The sequence below is a fragment of the Hippocampus comes genome, unplaced genomic scaffold (assembly GCF_001891065.2).
Source record: "Hippocampus comes isolate QL1 unplaced genomic scaffold, H_comes_QL1_v1.1 scaffold174, whole genome shotgun sequence".
In the NCBI taxonomy this organism is placed as follows: domain Eukaryota; kingdom Metazoa; phylum Chordata; class Actinopteri; order Syngnathiformes; family Syngnathidae; genus Hippocampus; species Hippocampus comes.
Genome location: NW_017805983.1, coordinates 5,386,471 through 5,404,114, shown reverse-complemented (window position 1 = coordinate 5,404,114; position 17,644 = coordinate 5,386,471). Strand labels below are relative to the sequence as shown.

At 41.0% G+C, this 17,644-nt stretch overlaps 1 protein-coding gene across 2 annotated transcripts in view; it reads left to right on the top strand.

Annotated features, from left to right (window-relative positions):
* Nucleotides 1-17,057, top strand: part of LOC109528741 (metabotropic glutamate receptor 4-like) — a 129,361-nt gene extending 112,304 nt beyond the window's left edge. The window contains exons 7-12 of one of the 2 annotated variants that reach the window (XR_002170724.1): nucleotides 157-357; nucleotides 3,329-3,465; nucleotides 5,550-6,485; nucleotides 9,166-9,412; nucleotides 12,731-13,370; nucleotides 17,047-17,057. Coding sequence is in view for 1 of the 2 variants with exons in the window: in XM_019891699.1 (XP_019747258.1) it covers nucleotides 157-357; nucleotides 3,329-3,465; nucleotides 5,550-6,485; nucleotides 9,166-9,412; nucleotides 12,731-12,780 (1,571 nt within the window). In the remaining variant the exon portion in view is untranslated. Of the gene's footprint in view, nucleotides 1-156; nucleotides 358-3,328; nucleotides 3,466-5,549; nucleotides 6,486-9,165; nucleotides 9,413-12,730; nucleotides 13,887-17,046 lie in introns of those variants that run through there. The other variant, XM_019891699.1, reaches the window with a different exon arrangement.
* The last annotated feature ends 587 nt before the right edge of the window (nucleotides 17,058-17,644 follow it).

Below are 17,644 nucleotides of genomic sequence, written 5' to 3'. Positions count from 1 at the left end.
CCTCTCCAAAGGATTACATTCACTTGTTGATTCATTTTATTCTTGTCTAGTTTTTTGGGCTTGTGGTTCAGATTGTGTGTTTTTTTGTTTGCTTTTGTTTTGTTTTGTTTTTTGCTCATTCACATCTATGTTTTCCCTCTGTACTTGAATCCCTAGATCACGAGAGGATTGGTAAAGATTCGTCCTATGAACAGGAGGGAAAGGTCCAGTTTGTGATTGATGCGGTTTACGCCATGGCTCACGCTCTGCACAACATGCACAAAGATCTCTGCCCAGGGAAAGTTGGCCTCTGCTCCAAGATGGATACCATCAATGGCACGTTGCTGCTTAAATATATTCGAAATGTCAACTTCTCAGGTGTGTATTCATGAGATACCATGTATCAAAGTGCAATTGAGTCAATCTGAGGTTTGTCAACATCCAGACGCGTGGGTTTTTGTGAATATAGATAGTCTCCAAATATCAGGCTGCTGAATTGAAATTATTTGGAGAAGCTGGTCATAGGTTCGACAATTAACACCCGAAGAGTACACTGAAAATGTTATTTTGTCAAGTCATTGCACACAATAAAAGCACCTGGATCCAGATCAAAAAATTAGACTATGCAACATTATAGTGACTGTGTGATTAATCTGCAAAATTGTGAATAATTAAATTAGTTGCTGCAGTCCAAAGATCACATCAGAGTTATGGCTGTCAGTGGAGAAAAACGGCAATGCTTTTATTGTGGTGCAGACAACACATCACCCCTCCCAACTCTCTTCCCCCCCCCCACCCCCCCGTTTAGTTTTTGCTTCCACCCTCCAACACGGCCCGACCCTAGAAAATGATTTGAGATTTACTTCTGCGAGTGTATGTTTGTCTCCAACCTCCTCAAGGGAACCAGAGGTTGACAGCCATACGGATTAATTTTGATGGGAATTATAGAAGGAAGTGACAAAACAATTTACAAGGTCGACAGTTACCCACGGGATGGTGCACAGTTGGCTCTTTTAGAGTGGGTTTGATTTTCAGACCTAAGCAGACTTAAATTGGGTTTGGGGGAAAAAAAAACAAACAAAAAACATTGGTCTCGAACAATGCAGTCAGCTTTCTTTTTATTTATTTATTTATTTACTTATTTATTTAACAAAAGGTTCAAGTGCTTCTCCACCATGATGAATACTGAGAGGAAATTGATGGGGCCTCATCTTCAAAATCAAATATTGTTCACCTGGGCGTGAGTGACCTTATTACAGCTGCCATGCGTGCTCTGTTGTCAAAAATACGACAATACAATGAACCTGTTGAATCATTTGAACAAGTAGCACCCAAGTGATCAAGTGGAAAGCATGAAAAAATGCGAGCAGAGTTTGCACGGCCTGCCCATGTAAAAATTAGCAGTTTAGTCGCTAATAACTAGCCATCAGCCATCGGATAAAAGCAGCAATCAATCATGTCCATTTACAAGTAGCAATGATGCTAACGCCGAATGTAGGATCGTAACGTTAAAAATGATGATGTTTACATTATAAGGCGTATTTATTGTTCCTAATTGGACCATTTCTAAGTGGTTCACTGTGTTCTTGTAATCTACATTTGTTGCGCAGTAGAATGAGACTGTTTGAAAGAAATGAATCTTAATCAAATGTTGAATTACTCTATAATTATCTTTGTTGTCAGTACCAGTGCTTTAAAACTGGCAATTTTAAAGCAATGAAAAAAAAAGGGTTGTCTTTCTGCGAACAGCATTTAGTTGTCTAAACTGGTCCGTGACACAAAAAGGGTTGCGGACCACTGCTGTAGATCTCCAAATACTATGGCATGAAACTAAAACAACCTCGAACAAGATTGTGTCATAGAATCAAATTTTTGCCTGTTCTATTCAATGAATATGGTATCATGAATATTGTTCATATCATATCATTACAAGTTCCAATGCTGACATGAGCTTTGGAACTATTCTGTTATTACTGGGGTGGGGAAAAAAATAATCAATGGTGCACATTAATGGAATGTACAGGATCCTGAATTTCTTTCAGAAGCACGGAGGAAATTAAAAGCTGTGTTGGAAAACAAAATGGAAATATCAACATGATCCTGGTGTATTTTGGGGGTTGTCAATAGGTGCTGACTAAAGGAAATGAGAAACCAAGCAACGATCACCAAGATTGTGTTTATATGTATTGATGCACAAGCTTGAGATGTATCCAACACGATCCTGATGGATGTGATGCCTGATTATGCACTGAATTGCTACCGATGTTCTTAGAGCCATTTATAGCAGAATATTGTCTTTTATGGGACAGCGTTGTAATTTCCCAATAAGGCAGTAAAGCACTGCAAGATTTTAGTGCAAGATTTAATATTTGCTATAACATTCATACTTAAAGTTGTTATTGCTGCCATGCCTGATTTAACATTGTTGTAAATGGATGAAGCACCCAGGATCACTGTAGCATGGATATCAGAGTGTGTAGCTCAGACTTTACTGGAAGAAATGAAACACATTTAAAGAGGCCATACTTGCATAGACGGGTGCATACATGTCATGATCGGAGGGGTTGTTAAATGACTTCTCCGCACAGTTCTTAAACCAGCCTTACATACCCCCCTCACCCCCTGAAGAAAAAAAATTAATTAAAAATTTTAAAAAGTTCTCTTAAACATAATAACAAAACAGAATCAGCACCAGAGGTTATCTCGAATGACTTAACCATCTTCACTAAAAGAGAAAATAAATATTTATCAAAATAACGCACTTCAGGGCCTGACTGTATCTGATATTCTCAGACTACACTCAAAGTATGAATCCAATACGATCCAAAACATTGTGCACCTGCGAGTTTACCGAAGGCTTTTTGTTTTCAAGCGGTTGCTAGCGAAAACGGATGACGATGCTACTGGAAGGTCTTTTCACAGACGTGGAGGCTGATCGCTGAAACTTAATCTTTTGTGCTTCACCATTCTCAGATGCTCAAGAAGGGGAAGAGACCTCAATAGAGACCTCAAAGTGGTAATTAAAATCAGTGCTGTCGTTTGTCTGCACTCTGAGGACAACCTTGAGGATAACAAGCGATGGGGCAATAAGCGGAATGAAGGCGTGTGAATTGATATGGGAACATGAGCAGACAGCTGTGTGGCCCCTTGTCAAATAAGCAGGACAGCCGAGCTGTCAACATCCATTTGGTCCTTTCATTAACTCTCTAACAGCTCTGCAGGGTACTATAATCTCTGGGCATTACAACATCAAGGGATTTCCGATTTGCACATCACTGGGATTGGACATTAAACAAAAGGCGCACAATTACGATAACCCATTTTTGTTTTGTTTTTGTGTCATTTGCAGGAATCGCTAGCACGCCGGTGGTCTTCAACGTGAACGGAGATGCTCCTGGCCGCTATGAAATCTACCAATACCAGATCAAATATAACACCACAGAGTATAAAATCATTGGCCACTGGAGCGACCATCTGCACTTGGATGTAGGGATCTCTTTCTTTATGATATAGCGTCTTTAAAAAGGAAAGACTTCAGCTGACTCACCATCTTAACTATGGAAAAGCAGTATAGAAAACCCATGTAGTGGTGGTCGTCTCAAGGTTTCTGGTGACCTTAAAAGTTCATAAAGTCAGGGACAAACAACATTTACTTGAACGTGGTGAAAAGGCAAGTCAAGCTCTTAGCATTGTTTTCGTTTTAACGCATCATCAGTGCAATAAAATACCACTTTATTCCTACGCAAAACCTCTGAATCAGCAATGTCGCATATGCTAACATCAAAGTACCACAGGAACAATGAGGATTGCTCATATGAATCATTTATACTCAACCCCGCAGGTACTCTATTTTTGTTGCGGCACACAGCACAGGTACAGTATTCTCCTGAATTATTGCAGACATCAAGGTCCTGTGTTTCTTTTGCGCGCTGATCAACTTACCCAGCATTGCGTGGCAGAAAGCCCCCACCAAAATCGTGAACGCCATGTGAAGAAGTGAAAAACAATAGCTCTAATCTTTATTATATATTTGTAGTTGTAGATCTCAATTTCCCATTTACGCGGTACACTGACATGATCAAAAGTAATTTTCTTTGGGGAGGATTGGCCCTCCCTGGTTATCAATTCGAATAGGCAACCTTTTAAAGGATAAAGGTTAGGCTAGTCACTGAATACAACCATGAAACGTGATACTGCTAAATTACTCATCATTATGATCGAACACGACATAATGGCTACTACCCTCTATTTACTTCTGTTTATCTCGAGTAACTTTTCCATGGAAGTTAGTCCATTTATTGTTCACATTCACCACATCCAAGTCGGTCATGTTGTCATGAGTGTAGGTATGAACAAGTATTTTAACTTGTGAACATCTGAAAGTGTTTGTAAACCCGGGGTAGCGAACGCTGGTTCCTCAAGAGCCATACCCTGCCTGTTTTAGACCCCGCCCGACTCCAACGCACCTGATTCAAATGATCAGCTCATCGGCAAGCTCTGTTGAAGCCTGAAATGATCGGGATCAATTGAATCAGGTGCGTTGGAGTAGGGAAAACAGGCAGGAAATGGCACTCGAGGAACCAGAGTTCCTAACCCTTCTTTTGATCATGGACCCACAGAAATCATCACAATGATTTGCTTTATGTTTTTTTTCCGCAGGGATGAGGGGTTGTGGAGGCTTACATTTTTGGTTTTAATTGTGTTGAACACGTTGGCTTTCACATAAATAAATATGCATGTTCCAGAACTTCATGGCAAACTATAGATGGTCTACTGTAAAACATCAACAAATTCATTAATGGCCTCCTTCACACGCTTTGAACGTAGCATTTACTGATGTGTTTTCTCATGGACAACCAAGAATAAGGACGTTTGACTGCATTTTCTTTTTTTTTTTTTTTAACCAACTGAATGGGATTTTTTTTTTCTCCCGTAAACCTTTTCTTATGAACTGCAAGCACCAAGCTGTAGTTAGCAGTGGTACACGGTGAAAACCTCTTTGGTGTTTCCAGGCTTGGTGTGTCATGGGTTACATGGATTGGCATTACGTATTCCCAAAACAAACTGCATACCGTTACATTGACAGAAAAAAAAAACCCAATCAGATTACAGGTACATTTATTCATCAGGATTATTGTGCAGGATTACTTTGGTATTTATTTTGTTTGATTAATTTATTGACTTTTACATTCCTTTAGGATTATGGTACTTGCTCACTACATTTTTAACAGGTAACTAGCAACTGAGTCGGAATACATTTTAAAAGAAACCCTTCCAACCCTGACTGTTTAGTATCAGAAGTAGACCTATGAGGTCTTCCCAAAATGTTACCAATGATAAATAAATAAATAGGACTGATTGCGCAACAAAGTGGTTGCCCCTTAATCATAAAAAACACTGATAGTATACAGTCAATAAGTAACTTATGTGAGGTCATACAGTTATAATAATTATCAAAGGAGTACAAGAAAGTAGAATATACATTTTGCTATAAAGTGATGATTTCTGTTAATTGTTGTGTTTTTCTTTCTTTTTTTTTTTTTTTTTTTATTTCATCCATCCTCCAACAGACAGATGAGATGCGGTGGCCAGGTGAAACGCAAGAAGTGCCCTCCTCCATTTGCAGCCAACCCTGCCGTGCTGGCCAGCGCAAGAAAACTGTGAAAGGAATTCCGTGTTGTTGGCACTGTGAGAATTGTGACGGCTACCAGTACCAGGCAGACACTTACATGTGCAAGATGTGCCGCTTCGACCTTCGGCCCAACGACAACCACACCGGCTGCATTCCCATTCCCATTGTCAAGCTGGAATGGAGCTCGCCATGGGCCGTCATCCCCGTCCTTATCGCAGTCCTGGGCATCATCGCAACCGTGTTCGTGGTTGTTACCTTTGTGCGCTACAACGACACGCCCATTGTTAAGGCGTTAGGTCGAGAACTGAGCTACGTGCTTCTGACGGGCATTTTCTTGTGCTATGCCACAACATTCCTCATGATCTCCGCCCCTGATGTGTTCATATGTTCGCTGCGCAGGATCTTCCTGGGCCTGGGTATGAGTATCAGCTATGCAGCCCTGCTCACCAAGACTAATCGTATCTACAGAATTTTTGAGCAAGGCAAGATGTCAGTTAGCGCCCCTCGCTTCATCTCCCCGGCCTCACAGTTAGTCATCACATTCAGCCTGATTTCAGTGCAACTCCTCGGTGTGTGTATCTGGTTTGGCGTCGACCCGTCACAAGCCATCATCGACTACGAAGACCAGCGTACAGCTAATCCTGATATGGCCCGCGGAGTTTTAAAATGCGACATTTCGGACCTTTCACTCATCTGTCTGTTGGGATACAGCATGCTGCTCATGGTCACCTGCACAGTTTATGCCATCAAGACCAGAGGCGTTCCGGAGACGTTTAACGAGGCCAAACCTATCGGCTTCACCATGTACACCACTTGCATAGTCTGGCTCGCCTTTATCCCCATCTTCTTTGGCACTTCACAATCAGCAGAAAAGGTGAATTTGAAAGAAGCAAATCACCCCAAGAATACCTCAAATCATTTTTTATGACCAATCATAGTCTAGAAACTGCACAAGGCTGCTACTTTGACTTGCACATGTTGGAAGTCAGTGTCCTACTTGAGTTGTTGTATTTCTTGTGTGCCTCCTCATGAAGAAAATGGCCACTCGAGTATTGTTCGTCGTATGTGTCAGAGTGGTGTCGTGCCGCTCGCCATTGTGATCATGAGTCAGCGGGTCCAAACTTTGCCTCAGGGATCACAGTGGTCATGTGAGGATAATTCCAGGAATCTTTCATTTTTGTTTGTGTGTATTTCTAATTTAACTAAAAAGTCTGATTAACACCTTTATGCCTGCATATGAATCGTACAGTATAAGCAGTTTCTAAACATGTGTCACCCAAAGTAGAAACTGAAAAAGGTCACATACTGTGTTCCATCACAATAATACATAATAATAACCCTTATTTATGCCCTCTTATATCCGTCAAAAAAAAAAATATAGTGGCCTTATTATATGGCCACTTGACTTGATGTTCTTTGCGGCTGTTGGACTCAATAAGTGGTTTGAGTTCCACTGAGGGAGAGAGCTGTCTGCATTGAGGCATTTCGAAAGACTTGCACATTCGCACAGCTTGTGAGGGAAAACGTGCAGCCAAGATACAGATAATCACCATCGTCCCACAAAAAAAAAAAAAAAAATCTGAAATGGGATGCATTCAAGTCGAACGAATCCCGTAAATCATTGAACAATTTTCACTGACTGTACATTTCAAAGATACCTTGAAATATTGCGCAACATGAGTCCATAGTACAGAAACATGTTTGGCAGATGCCTTATGAGCGGAGAAAGCAATTCGGTTCGGAACAAAGTGTAAAATTGCTCAGTTTGTATCTGTGAATTGTTCCCTCTCCATGTGCATGGAACAGATAGACGATCACATCGACACGTCAGGGAAAATTGATGTTGAATGGTCTCGACTCGCCTCACAGTGACTCTGGTCTGTGCTGCCTTGGCTTTACCCCTGGCCAATGTGTAATCTTCTCAGGAGATTACAGCACTGCCATTCCACCATGGAAGAATGTTGATGAAGCACGATGACCCATCACTTCCAGTTTGTATTGACAGCTTACCTGGCCGACATCTACTGGCCGGCCCTAACTCGAACTCATGGATCAGCATTCACACAGCCACATTTGCCACACTGATCTTAATACTGCTCTGTGGCTGTGACAAAATTAAATGCACCAAAATAAATAAATAAATAAATAAAAACTCACAGAGAGCCAATTAAAAAAAGAGCTTACATTCCCTTGTTCAGGCAAAATATTTTCTACATATCATTAGATTGTGCAGTCTTATCGACTGTATCTTGTGGTCGGTGTTTGACGATTGTATTGCTATGTGCAAAGAAAAATGACTGTGTGTCTTACAAACACCTCCCTGTTAGACATTGGTGTGATGATGCATGACTGCAACAATCACTGTATTTTCAGCTCTAACACAGCTGTAAAAGTGTGTGTGTGTGTGTGTGTGTGTGTGTATGCATCGGATGAGGATAATAAATATTGCACAAGCTGTACAATTTAGATGACTGAGCTAATCCCATGCCAAACAACGAATGCATTTCCTCTTACCCGAAAACCTGAGGAATGAAGGATTTCTAACACCACGGTGTCATGGGCTTTCTCACATAAGGCAAAGCATTCCAAACATTTTAGAAGGTACAAATAAACGTACACACTTTGAAAAGTCATGCCCCCCCTCTTTATTCTTTTGTATTCTTACAAGCATTCCATTATATTTGGATTGACTTGATGTCTGTACCTGCTGTATTTTTCAAACCCTCTGTCAACTCTGCAATTCCCCTGCAAATGGAGGTGGACATAACACCAGAATTCAAGAAAACAAAAAGTGTTTGGGGCAATGGCAAGATTTTTATCTCTGCTTCATCTTTTGTAGCCTGTAGCTATGTTTCTGACTCCCAGCTGGGTTCGGCAGCTGGCACTGGCCTTCGCGAGCAAAAAGTCCTCATGCTGTGGCCTAAACCCTCAAGGCAGAAACAAATAAGTAGACTGCATAGACAACCATCAAGGGAGGCTTCTACTTAGTGCACATCATTTATGTAATAAATAAATAAATAAAGACAAATTGAGGATTGTTGCGTGACGGAGCACTCACTAAGCACCTGAATTAAAAGAAACCACTTGTATAACAAAAGGGCTGTCAGAAAACTACCAGGACTGGTGTAACAAAAGATCCGACAAAACGTTTTCCTCTTCAGTGTGGACCAGACGATCAACCAATCATGTTCAGCAGTTCCTGTCTGACCTGGCTGGATTTTTTTTTTTTTAATTCCTTGTCCCCAAGCCCAAGAAGAATCCTTCCTGGACAGTGTGGCAAAGAAGGTTGGAAAAGTGTGTTAAACACCAGGGGGATTACTTTGATGGGAAAACTTGTGGTTTGTAGTTTGAATTTGAAATACAGTATATCCTTTGTGACACCCGTCTTTGGAAAGTTTCTGACAGAACTTTTATGTGGTAAAGAAGTGAGAACGCTGTGACTGTCCTCATGCATTTGACACTAATGCCTATGGATTGGACATTTTTTTTTAAACATGTACCATCATACCTCAACTAATAATACTTGTGTATGTTGTGTCTCTTCTATAATGCAGATGTACATCCAGACCACAACTTTGACCATCTCTGTCAGCCTCAGTGCATCCGTCTCTCTGGGAATGCTTTACATGCCCAAGGTCTACGTGGTTCTCTTTCACCCAGAGCAGAACGTACCAAAGCGCAAGCGCAGCCTGAAGGCTGTGGTCACCGCAGCCACCATGTCCAACAAGTTCAACCCAAAAGGTGGTCTGAGGCCCAATGGGGAGGCAAAGTCAGAACTCTGTGAAAGTCTGGAAACACAAGGTTGGTCTTGCTCACCCAGACAAAGTAAATCATTGTGACAGCTTTGAATGGCCAATGATGTTATTATGTATAATACACGCGATGAAGTCTTGTAAGGTGCCAATAATTAATGGCTGTTATCTTGTACTTCTGTAGTTTGCGGGAAAAAATTGTAAGGTTTATCAAATCAATGTAATGTAGTGTCATAAAGAGCAATTAACAATATGTTAACTAAGGAATAGATTAAGTGAAATCTGATGAAATGTTCGTTAGCTCTTCGCATTCTTCATGGTCTTCAAGGTATTTTTGAAAAAATGTATTACAGTAAGGAAAAGTAATGCACAATTATCCGCCAAGTGGAATGAAAAATCTTAATGTGGATCAGCAGTTTGGACACACTTAAGACACATTTGTGATACAATGCAAAAAAAATGGGGTGTTGAATTTACGCAATTTTTTTTCCTCACAAAATAAAATCTTCAAATCCAGATGATTCCATTGTGTGCAGCCGCTTGACAAAATAAGATTGAATAAATTCAATGCACTATTTTTATCAGTCTATGAAATATTGTGTGAAGGGTCCAAAATTTCTTTCCATGAAGATTTGTGCATTACATGTTCTTCCATTACGGAAATACGGTAATGCGTTGCAATGATAATTAGACTAAAGTAGGATTTCTTGATTTACTTTAAAATGTTGTCCGTCTGCCAACTCTCCACAAAGCTGGATGAAACAAAAACATTTTAACTATGTCTTTGTGTAACCCTGATCACAAATCCACAAATGAATTTCAAAGCATATCAAGAAACGCAGGAGGTGACTTGTCTGTTTCACCAGGTTAATTCAAAATCCTCCACCAAGGGTACACAAATAGATTCCATTCTCTAAGACTCCAAAACTACTGCATTTGCCAATCAGGGGGAGTGACAAGTAGCCCACACTTGTGTGATTTTTGAAAGGGATGAAAGAGACGAGTCGTGTTGCAGAAGGATTTTTTTTTTCTCTCTAATCACCAAGATAAAGTGTATGGATAGGCAGTCTGCGTGTGGAGGAAGGATTAAATCAAGCAGCCGTGGATGATTACTCCAAGTTCTGATTTTATTCACTGACAAACTCAACTGCGTGAAATATTACGTAGCCTCCTGTGATAAAAAAGCATGTGTCCACACATATACGTGCGCAGCGATGCCTTTTTGCAACCTCAGTGTGCAGTTGGACCAGCGATTCTGTGTACATGCTGACACTGTGCCTTGAACGTGGTAAGCTAACCACTGCTCTGTATGTCTGTGTCAGACTGTGTTGAGGGAGGGGAGCCTTGTGAGGGATCTTAGGCTCTCAGGTAACTCACTGAATTCTCCTAATTGTGACCAATTTTGTGTTTCTGCTGATGTTCACGAACACTGTGCACACTAACAAAAGCACAGCACAAGACACGATGGACAACATGCATGCACCATTTGGGCTCCCAAGGCGTGCGAACCTCCAGTTCCGTAGTCTTAACTCACAGCAATGACATCAAACTCTTTAAAATATACTCACAATCTGCTGAAATGATGTCAAGTTACCATAAAGGAATTATTTGCTCCAGTTATCCAAGTGTCGGCAAAGGGATCAAAGCACCGTATCTCATTTAATGAGCTATTTTATGTATCACAGTAGAGAGCGCAGCTTTGTGACTCGCCGGGGCGCCGAGCAAGAAAGACTACATTCATCGTTCGATTCGATGTTGCAATAGTTCAATTGTCTCACCGAATGTCTAAACGTTCTCCTTTGTAGTACCGGCTGACCGGTAAGCGTTTGATGTTTGAGTTTGTCTTTAAAAGTCACAACTTCGGAGGACATTTGCACCTTGAGAAGCACCAGCTCCGAACTATAGAATTTCCATCCATCAATCCATTTTCTGATCCTCTTTATCCTCACAAGGATCGCGGGTATTAGGCAGCGTACACCCGGTACCGGTTGCCAGACAATCGCAGGGCACACAGAAACAAACAACCATCCACGCTCACACTCACAGCTAGGGACAATTTAGAGTGTCCCATGAACCTGCCATGCATGTTTTTGGAATGCGGGAGGAAACCGGAGTACCCGGAGAAAACCCACACAGGCACGGAGAGAACATGCAAACTCCACACAGGGGGGCCGGAGCTGGAATCGAACCCAGTACCTCTGCACTGTGAGGTAACCATTCGCCCACCGGGCCGCCCACTACAGAATATAATGATTAAAAAAACCCACGTTAACGCAATTTGAAAGCATGAGGTTACTTTGGTACAGAGGGCGTCCTGGTATAAACGAAAGCCGGAAGCTCGTACGCCTCTGTATTTACCTCCAGAAATACGTAATGAGCTACCGTGCATAGAGTCCATTCTCCTGACCTCTTCATTGATCAGCACACGCCAACATTGACGACAATACTGGTATGCGATGCTTCCAAACAGCCAGCCCGCTGATGTGTGAACATGGCACCAGTCTATCTTCTGCTTTGTTTCCCGGTTGACAAAAGGAGGGATGGGTCTTCACGGGACAGCAACAAAAAAAGAGAGCAAACTAAAAGACAGATGGCTCCAATTCTTTCTGGACCATCTATTCTTTATCTTGGCCTCACAGCCCATAAATATTCAAATAACACCCATTCATCAATGCTCTTGTTGGAGGAAATGCTTTGGATGAAATGGCTCCAATTCCGCCTCTATTCAGCGTGCTGCTGACACTGGAAACATTACATCGCCTTGTCTGTGGTGCCACTGGCCTGACGCTGGCACGCCACTATTTTCTGCCTGGATTCACCCTATCTGACATTCAATCCGCTGCGCGGGCTGATTGGTGCGGTGATTACCACCACCGAGCATGCTCACTGGAAACGGTCTGATTGTGACAAACGGAACGTATTTTCTCCAAGTCTCACAAGTTGGACTCACAGGACACACGTGATTGCATGAGTAGACAGCATGTCAAAGAGCGATCCTGTTATCAAGCACTTAAAGTGCCATGGGGGATTCCATGAATTGTGATCACCAATATGAATATATGCTGTATATTTTATGAACACAAATTCATAATACAGCGTTGAGATAGAAAGAGGATCATTAGGTTCAGGCAACCTCTTTTGAAATCCTTCTTATCGCTACGAGTATTGGAGCATCTTTAATATCCAGTAAAAAGGTGGGGAAAGGGCAAACTTGACTTTCCTGCCCTCACTTGATGAAGACATCCATAAATAGAAGTTGTCAACCAGGACAGCTACAAGTGTTCCCAAGATTGCCATTTAATGCCAATTCCCACGTCAACCAATGAGCATTTTTAACCACGTCCTTCTTGTTGTAACTCCTCTGCAGCGCTGGCCTCCAAGCAGACGTACATCAGCTACAGTAACCATGCCATCTAAGAGGGAGCCGAGTGTGGGCCTGGGGAGAGAGCGATCTGCTGAAGCACAGAGGAAAGCTGGGATCGAAAGGATGTCATATTTTTTCTACACAAAAAAATTGCCACTTATCAGAAATGAGTCGAATGCCAGCAAGTGATGAGGGATGAAAAGATGGGACCATTCATTTTCCCCTTCCTTTAGAAACATCGTACATGTTTCCAGACGCAGGATGAATGCACCACCTGAAATCAACAGTATGTTTTCTTTCAGAAGTCAATGGCACACGTTTCAGGCATCTCCTGGGCTGAGCCATTAGACTTATTCAAAAAAGTGAGGTGGTGGGGGATGGAGCTATGCTTGTTTTTGCTGTTGAACTGCTGGTAAATGGTAATGGAGTTGCTACTCGTCAAACTGTACATGCCTTTCAAGAGGTCGAGTATTGCAACATGAACTAACCATATCTGGCAACAAACAAACAAAAAAAAAAATCACTCCGTGATTCTGATTTATTTTTGTTTTCTAGCAGTGTTTCATCATTTTGTCAAAACTGCATCATTTTTTTGGACAAGCCTAGTGTACAGTCCCAGAGCATGCTTGTGGGAGCATCATGTGTTCTGTGCTGTGTTGTCAATGGAATGCGATGTGTCATGATTATCATTAACACTAGAGACCATTAGCCAACCTCTGTTACCTAAACAGAAAAAAAGAGTTCAACAATACAGAAGGTATGAAACATCCAGACTTTAATGGCCCTTATTTATCATCCACAAACTGAGGCCGTTGGATGAAAAGCTCTGTTTGGATGAGTAGAACTAGGAAGCATAGTTACTTCCACGTATTTGTTTTAAGTCACAATTTATTTAGTTGGCTTTTTTTTACAGAACAAATTTGGTATCGACCCCCCCCCCCCACCCCACCCCCCACAGGATTTTGGAAACTGTTACTGGTGTTGACAATAATCGAGATTTAGGCTATTTATATTTTCCGCACTATAAGGTGCTTCAGAGTACAAGGCGCTCCTTCTATGAATGGCCTTTTATAAAACTGTTTTCATACGTAGGGCGCATCCCATTTTAAGGTGCATAGAATAGATGCTACAATAGTAGCTGATGTTGCTTATGTATCCACTAGATCAGGGGTCCCCAACCGCCGGTCCGCGGACCGGTACCGGTCCACTGGGCATTTGGTACCGGGCCGCACAGAAAGAACTTGCCTTAATTCCGTTTTATTTATTTCGGAATACGAAAAATGTTTTATTTTGAAAAACTACCGGATTCTCCGTTACATCCGTCTGTGTAACACTTGACACACGTCAAGCCACGCTTCTCCATCACGTGACCGATTACTTCAAAACAAAACGCAGGAGCTCGCAAAATGAGTAAAAAAAAACTGCTGGAGATCACAAATGACGGCGGCCTTAAAAGTACGTTCGAGATAACTGGATCAAAGTGATGTCTGAATATTCTGAGATTGCCACAGTAGCACTGTTGCTATTTCCGACATGCTACCTGTGTGAGGCGGGGCTTTTCTGCAGCAACGGCGACAAAAACCAAATTACGAAGTAGACTTGACATAAACCACACACTTGAGGTGTCATTGTCTCCTATTACCCCGAGATGGGACCGTCTGGTTGCAGAAAATCAAGCTCGGTGCTGTGGTGAGTCGTCATTTTCATGCACTTTGAATTTGCTTTGTATCGTATTTTGAAGGCATTAAACATTGCCATAGCGATTGGAATGTTGCGGCCAGATTAGACGCTCCTTGTGTTTATTATTATATTTCGAAAACGCCACAGTTTTCATGCAGCTCATACCATATTATTTCGTTGTATTATTTCCGCCACACCTTAAATGCCGGTCACTGAAAATATTGTCTGACATAAACCGGTCCGTGGGCAAAAAAGGTTGGGGGCCCCTGCACTAGATGGAGCTGCACTAAAGGGAATACAATACAGGTTTGTTATATATAGCGCTTTCACAACCGCTGCAGTTGTAACAATGCGCTTTACAGAACATTTAAAATAATACATCCAAGAAATCCGAATATTGATCCATATATAAGACGCATGGGATTATGAGGCCGCACTGTGGCCTTTTAAGAAAATTGAATACTTTTAGGTGCACCTTTTAGTGCGGAAAATATGGTACTTAAGCATCATTTGGATGAAAACATAGACTATTTTTACAGGGTGTCATTCTGCAGCTTGATAAATAAGAGCCATTACCTTCATTTTGTGCTCTGACCTTTCATCTTCCATGGACCATTCATGGTTTTGTACGCTTTGCATAATGTCTGAGTGCATTCTGTTCAAACACACTAGGAAGATCTCAGTGTACAAAACCTCAATGTGTAAACTCCGTTTCTGTCTTCAGTTTCTTGTTCTCCTTTAGTATTCCTCGTAAAAAGAGCAACTCTGGAAATTGTCACACTAAATCTTATCCTGAGCGATGCAGAGTATGTATGTTGCATGTCAAAAAAATGTAAGTCATGTGAACAACATGATATTCAGGTGTGATGTCCAGGAGGAAAACCATTGCAAAGAATTCTAAGTCACCAATACATTTGGTTTAATCAAAAATTCTTGCAGCTCTCGGCTTGAACAAAAGTTCTAAGATATTGCTGCAAATGTACAGTATTTTTTCCACCATTTGGATAAAGTGTTTTTTGTGGGAAAAGTGTTTGTGTAAATCAGGGGTGTCAAACATACGGCCCGTGGGCCGGTACCAGCCCCCAAGGATGTTCGAACAGGCCCACAGGATCATTCAAAAGTGAAAAAATGCATAAAAGACACAGAATGAATATTCTAATAAGGTGCAATTCATGGAGCATCCGCTAGGGGACACACTGTTTTGATCAGAGTAGAAGACAACAGCAGTCTCAGTCTGTCACTGAGACAGACCCAACACAGCAGACACTATCAAGGACATGCGAATACTTTATTCTTTACACATTTAATAGCACTCTCCTTAGTTTGTATGGTGTAGGCAGGGATTGAATTTAGATTTTATATGCACGTTTAAATGGTTTAAAAAGTCCTTTCTTCATAAATCCCATTTAATCTTAAAATGCATTACAATATTTTTCAATACCAATTACTTGTTAAAGTTTTGTGCCTTTTACAATCAGTGGGATCAGTTGCAATGCATATAGGTGAATGATAAAAGTAAATTGCACATTTGTTTAAGGAAATCTAAGGTGCTTCATGAAATGTTTTGTAAAAGATATGTTCATTACATTTCAACATTTTCCTAACGTTCCTTGCTTCTTTAGACCAAAACAAAGGAAAGACATATTATTTTGGTTATTTATAGCAGTGTATGGTATAATTTTAACGGTCCGGCCCACTTGACATCTACCAAGGCCGTATGTGGCCCACAATGTCAAATGAGTTTGACACCCCTGGTGTAAATGAACACAATTGCATTTTTTTTTTTTTGGGGTCACAATGTCGCTTTTTATTTTTCTAAAATACTGTATGTGTTACAAAATAGAATATGTTAATAAGTGATGAGTGAAAATACTGTAAGTGGCAAGTAAATGTATGTTTACAAGTGGTTTGATCATGTTTGGTTGATGTACGGGAATTATTTAAAAAAAAGGAAAAAAATAAATACAGTGCCTGGATATTTATGAATTATCTGTAGAAAAGAATACAGATGTGTAGAGCATGTTCGTTTTTATACGAGATGTTTCTAATTAAAAACACACTTTTTCTAATTATGTGTTGATTTGCTTCTTCACACGTTTTAAACAATTTCAAAGTATTCTTCTTCTTCTTCTTCTTCTTCTTCTTATTATTATTAGCATATCAGTGGGTTGTTACGCAGGCACAATGGCCCAAATATATCTTAATTCTTCACAATTGTAAACAGCGCTTTTTGCTTTTGGTTTTTTCCCACCTGCATCGTGAATGTGTTGAGCAAGATTCCGGACACTGATACATTCCACTTTATGAAACCATCACTGTGGACTGTACGGCAAACAATGACCTCCCAGGTAGGTTGTTTACATGCTATAGTGTGATGGTAGATAGATGTTTCGTTCGCATTCAGGGTATTATTGGATTTTTCAATAAACGGTCACGTGTTTTGATCAAGTGGAAACCAGTATTGATCTTGTGATGGTTCAGCGACTTCAATGCGCATCCTTGAACAAAATTACAAGAAAAAAAATCCCTGTGGTATTTTAAACGAAAATATATCATCGTGGTCATTATTGTAGATTTGTGACCAGGGTGAAATTGACACCTGAGTAATCACTGTGTGTTGTAATTTACCTAATGTAAAGCGGTGTACTGTATATATTCACACGCGCACACACACGCACACACACACACACACACACACACACGCACACAATATTCATTAGTCTCTTTCTCTCTTATACAAAATGGACTTCCAATTGAGGTTTTCCAAAAGCAATTTACCATGCACAATATAAATATAAATAAAAAGTGCTTCATGAAGCTTCATTTTGCCATCACTCCTGATTTCATAGACTTCATAAAAATTAAGTACAAAGTGGCCTTTTCCGATCAAACTGTGTAATATCCAGTACATATGACCACCTCAATTCCATCGACACGCCTTCCCATAAAGAAGCACAGTCTGAGGTCAGATTCAAGACTAGTGTGGTTTTGGTCCCCTCCGTGCAACAGTGGACCAGCCGAATAACCAATGCAGAGTCCACCCAACCAGTCTACATGTGCTTTGTGGACTTGGAGAATGCGTTCAACTGTGTCTGTCATGGATTTCTGTGGGAGGTGCGTCAGGAGTATGAGGTTGTGAACCCCCACTCTGACACAATATAGGCTGTTCAGTCTCCGTATGTCTGCATTGTTTGGTCCGTGCTGCCGGCCGGCAGTACTATAAATCAGATTCACTTC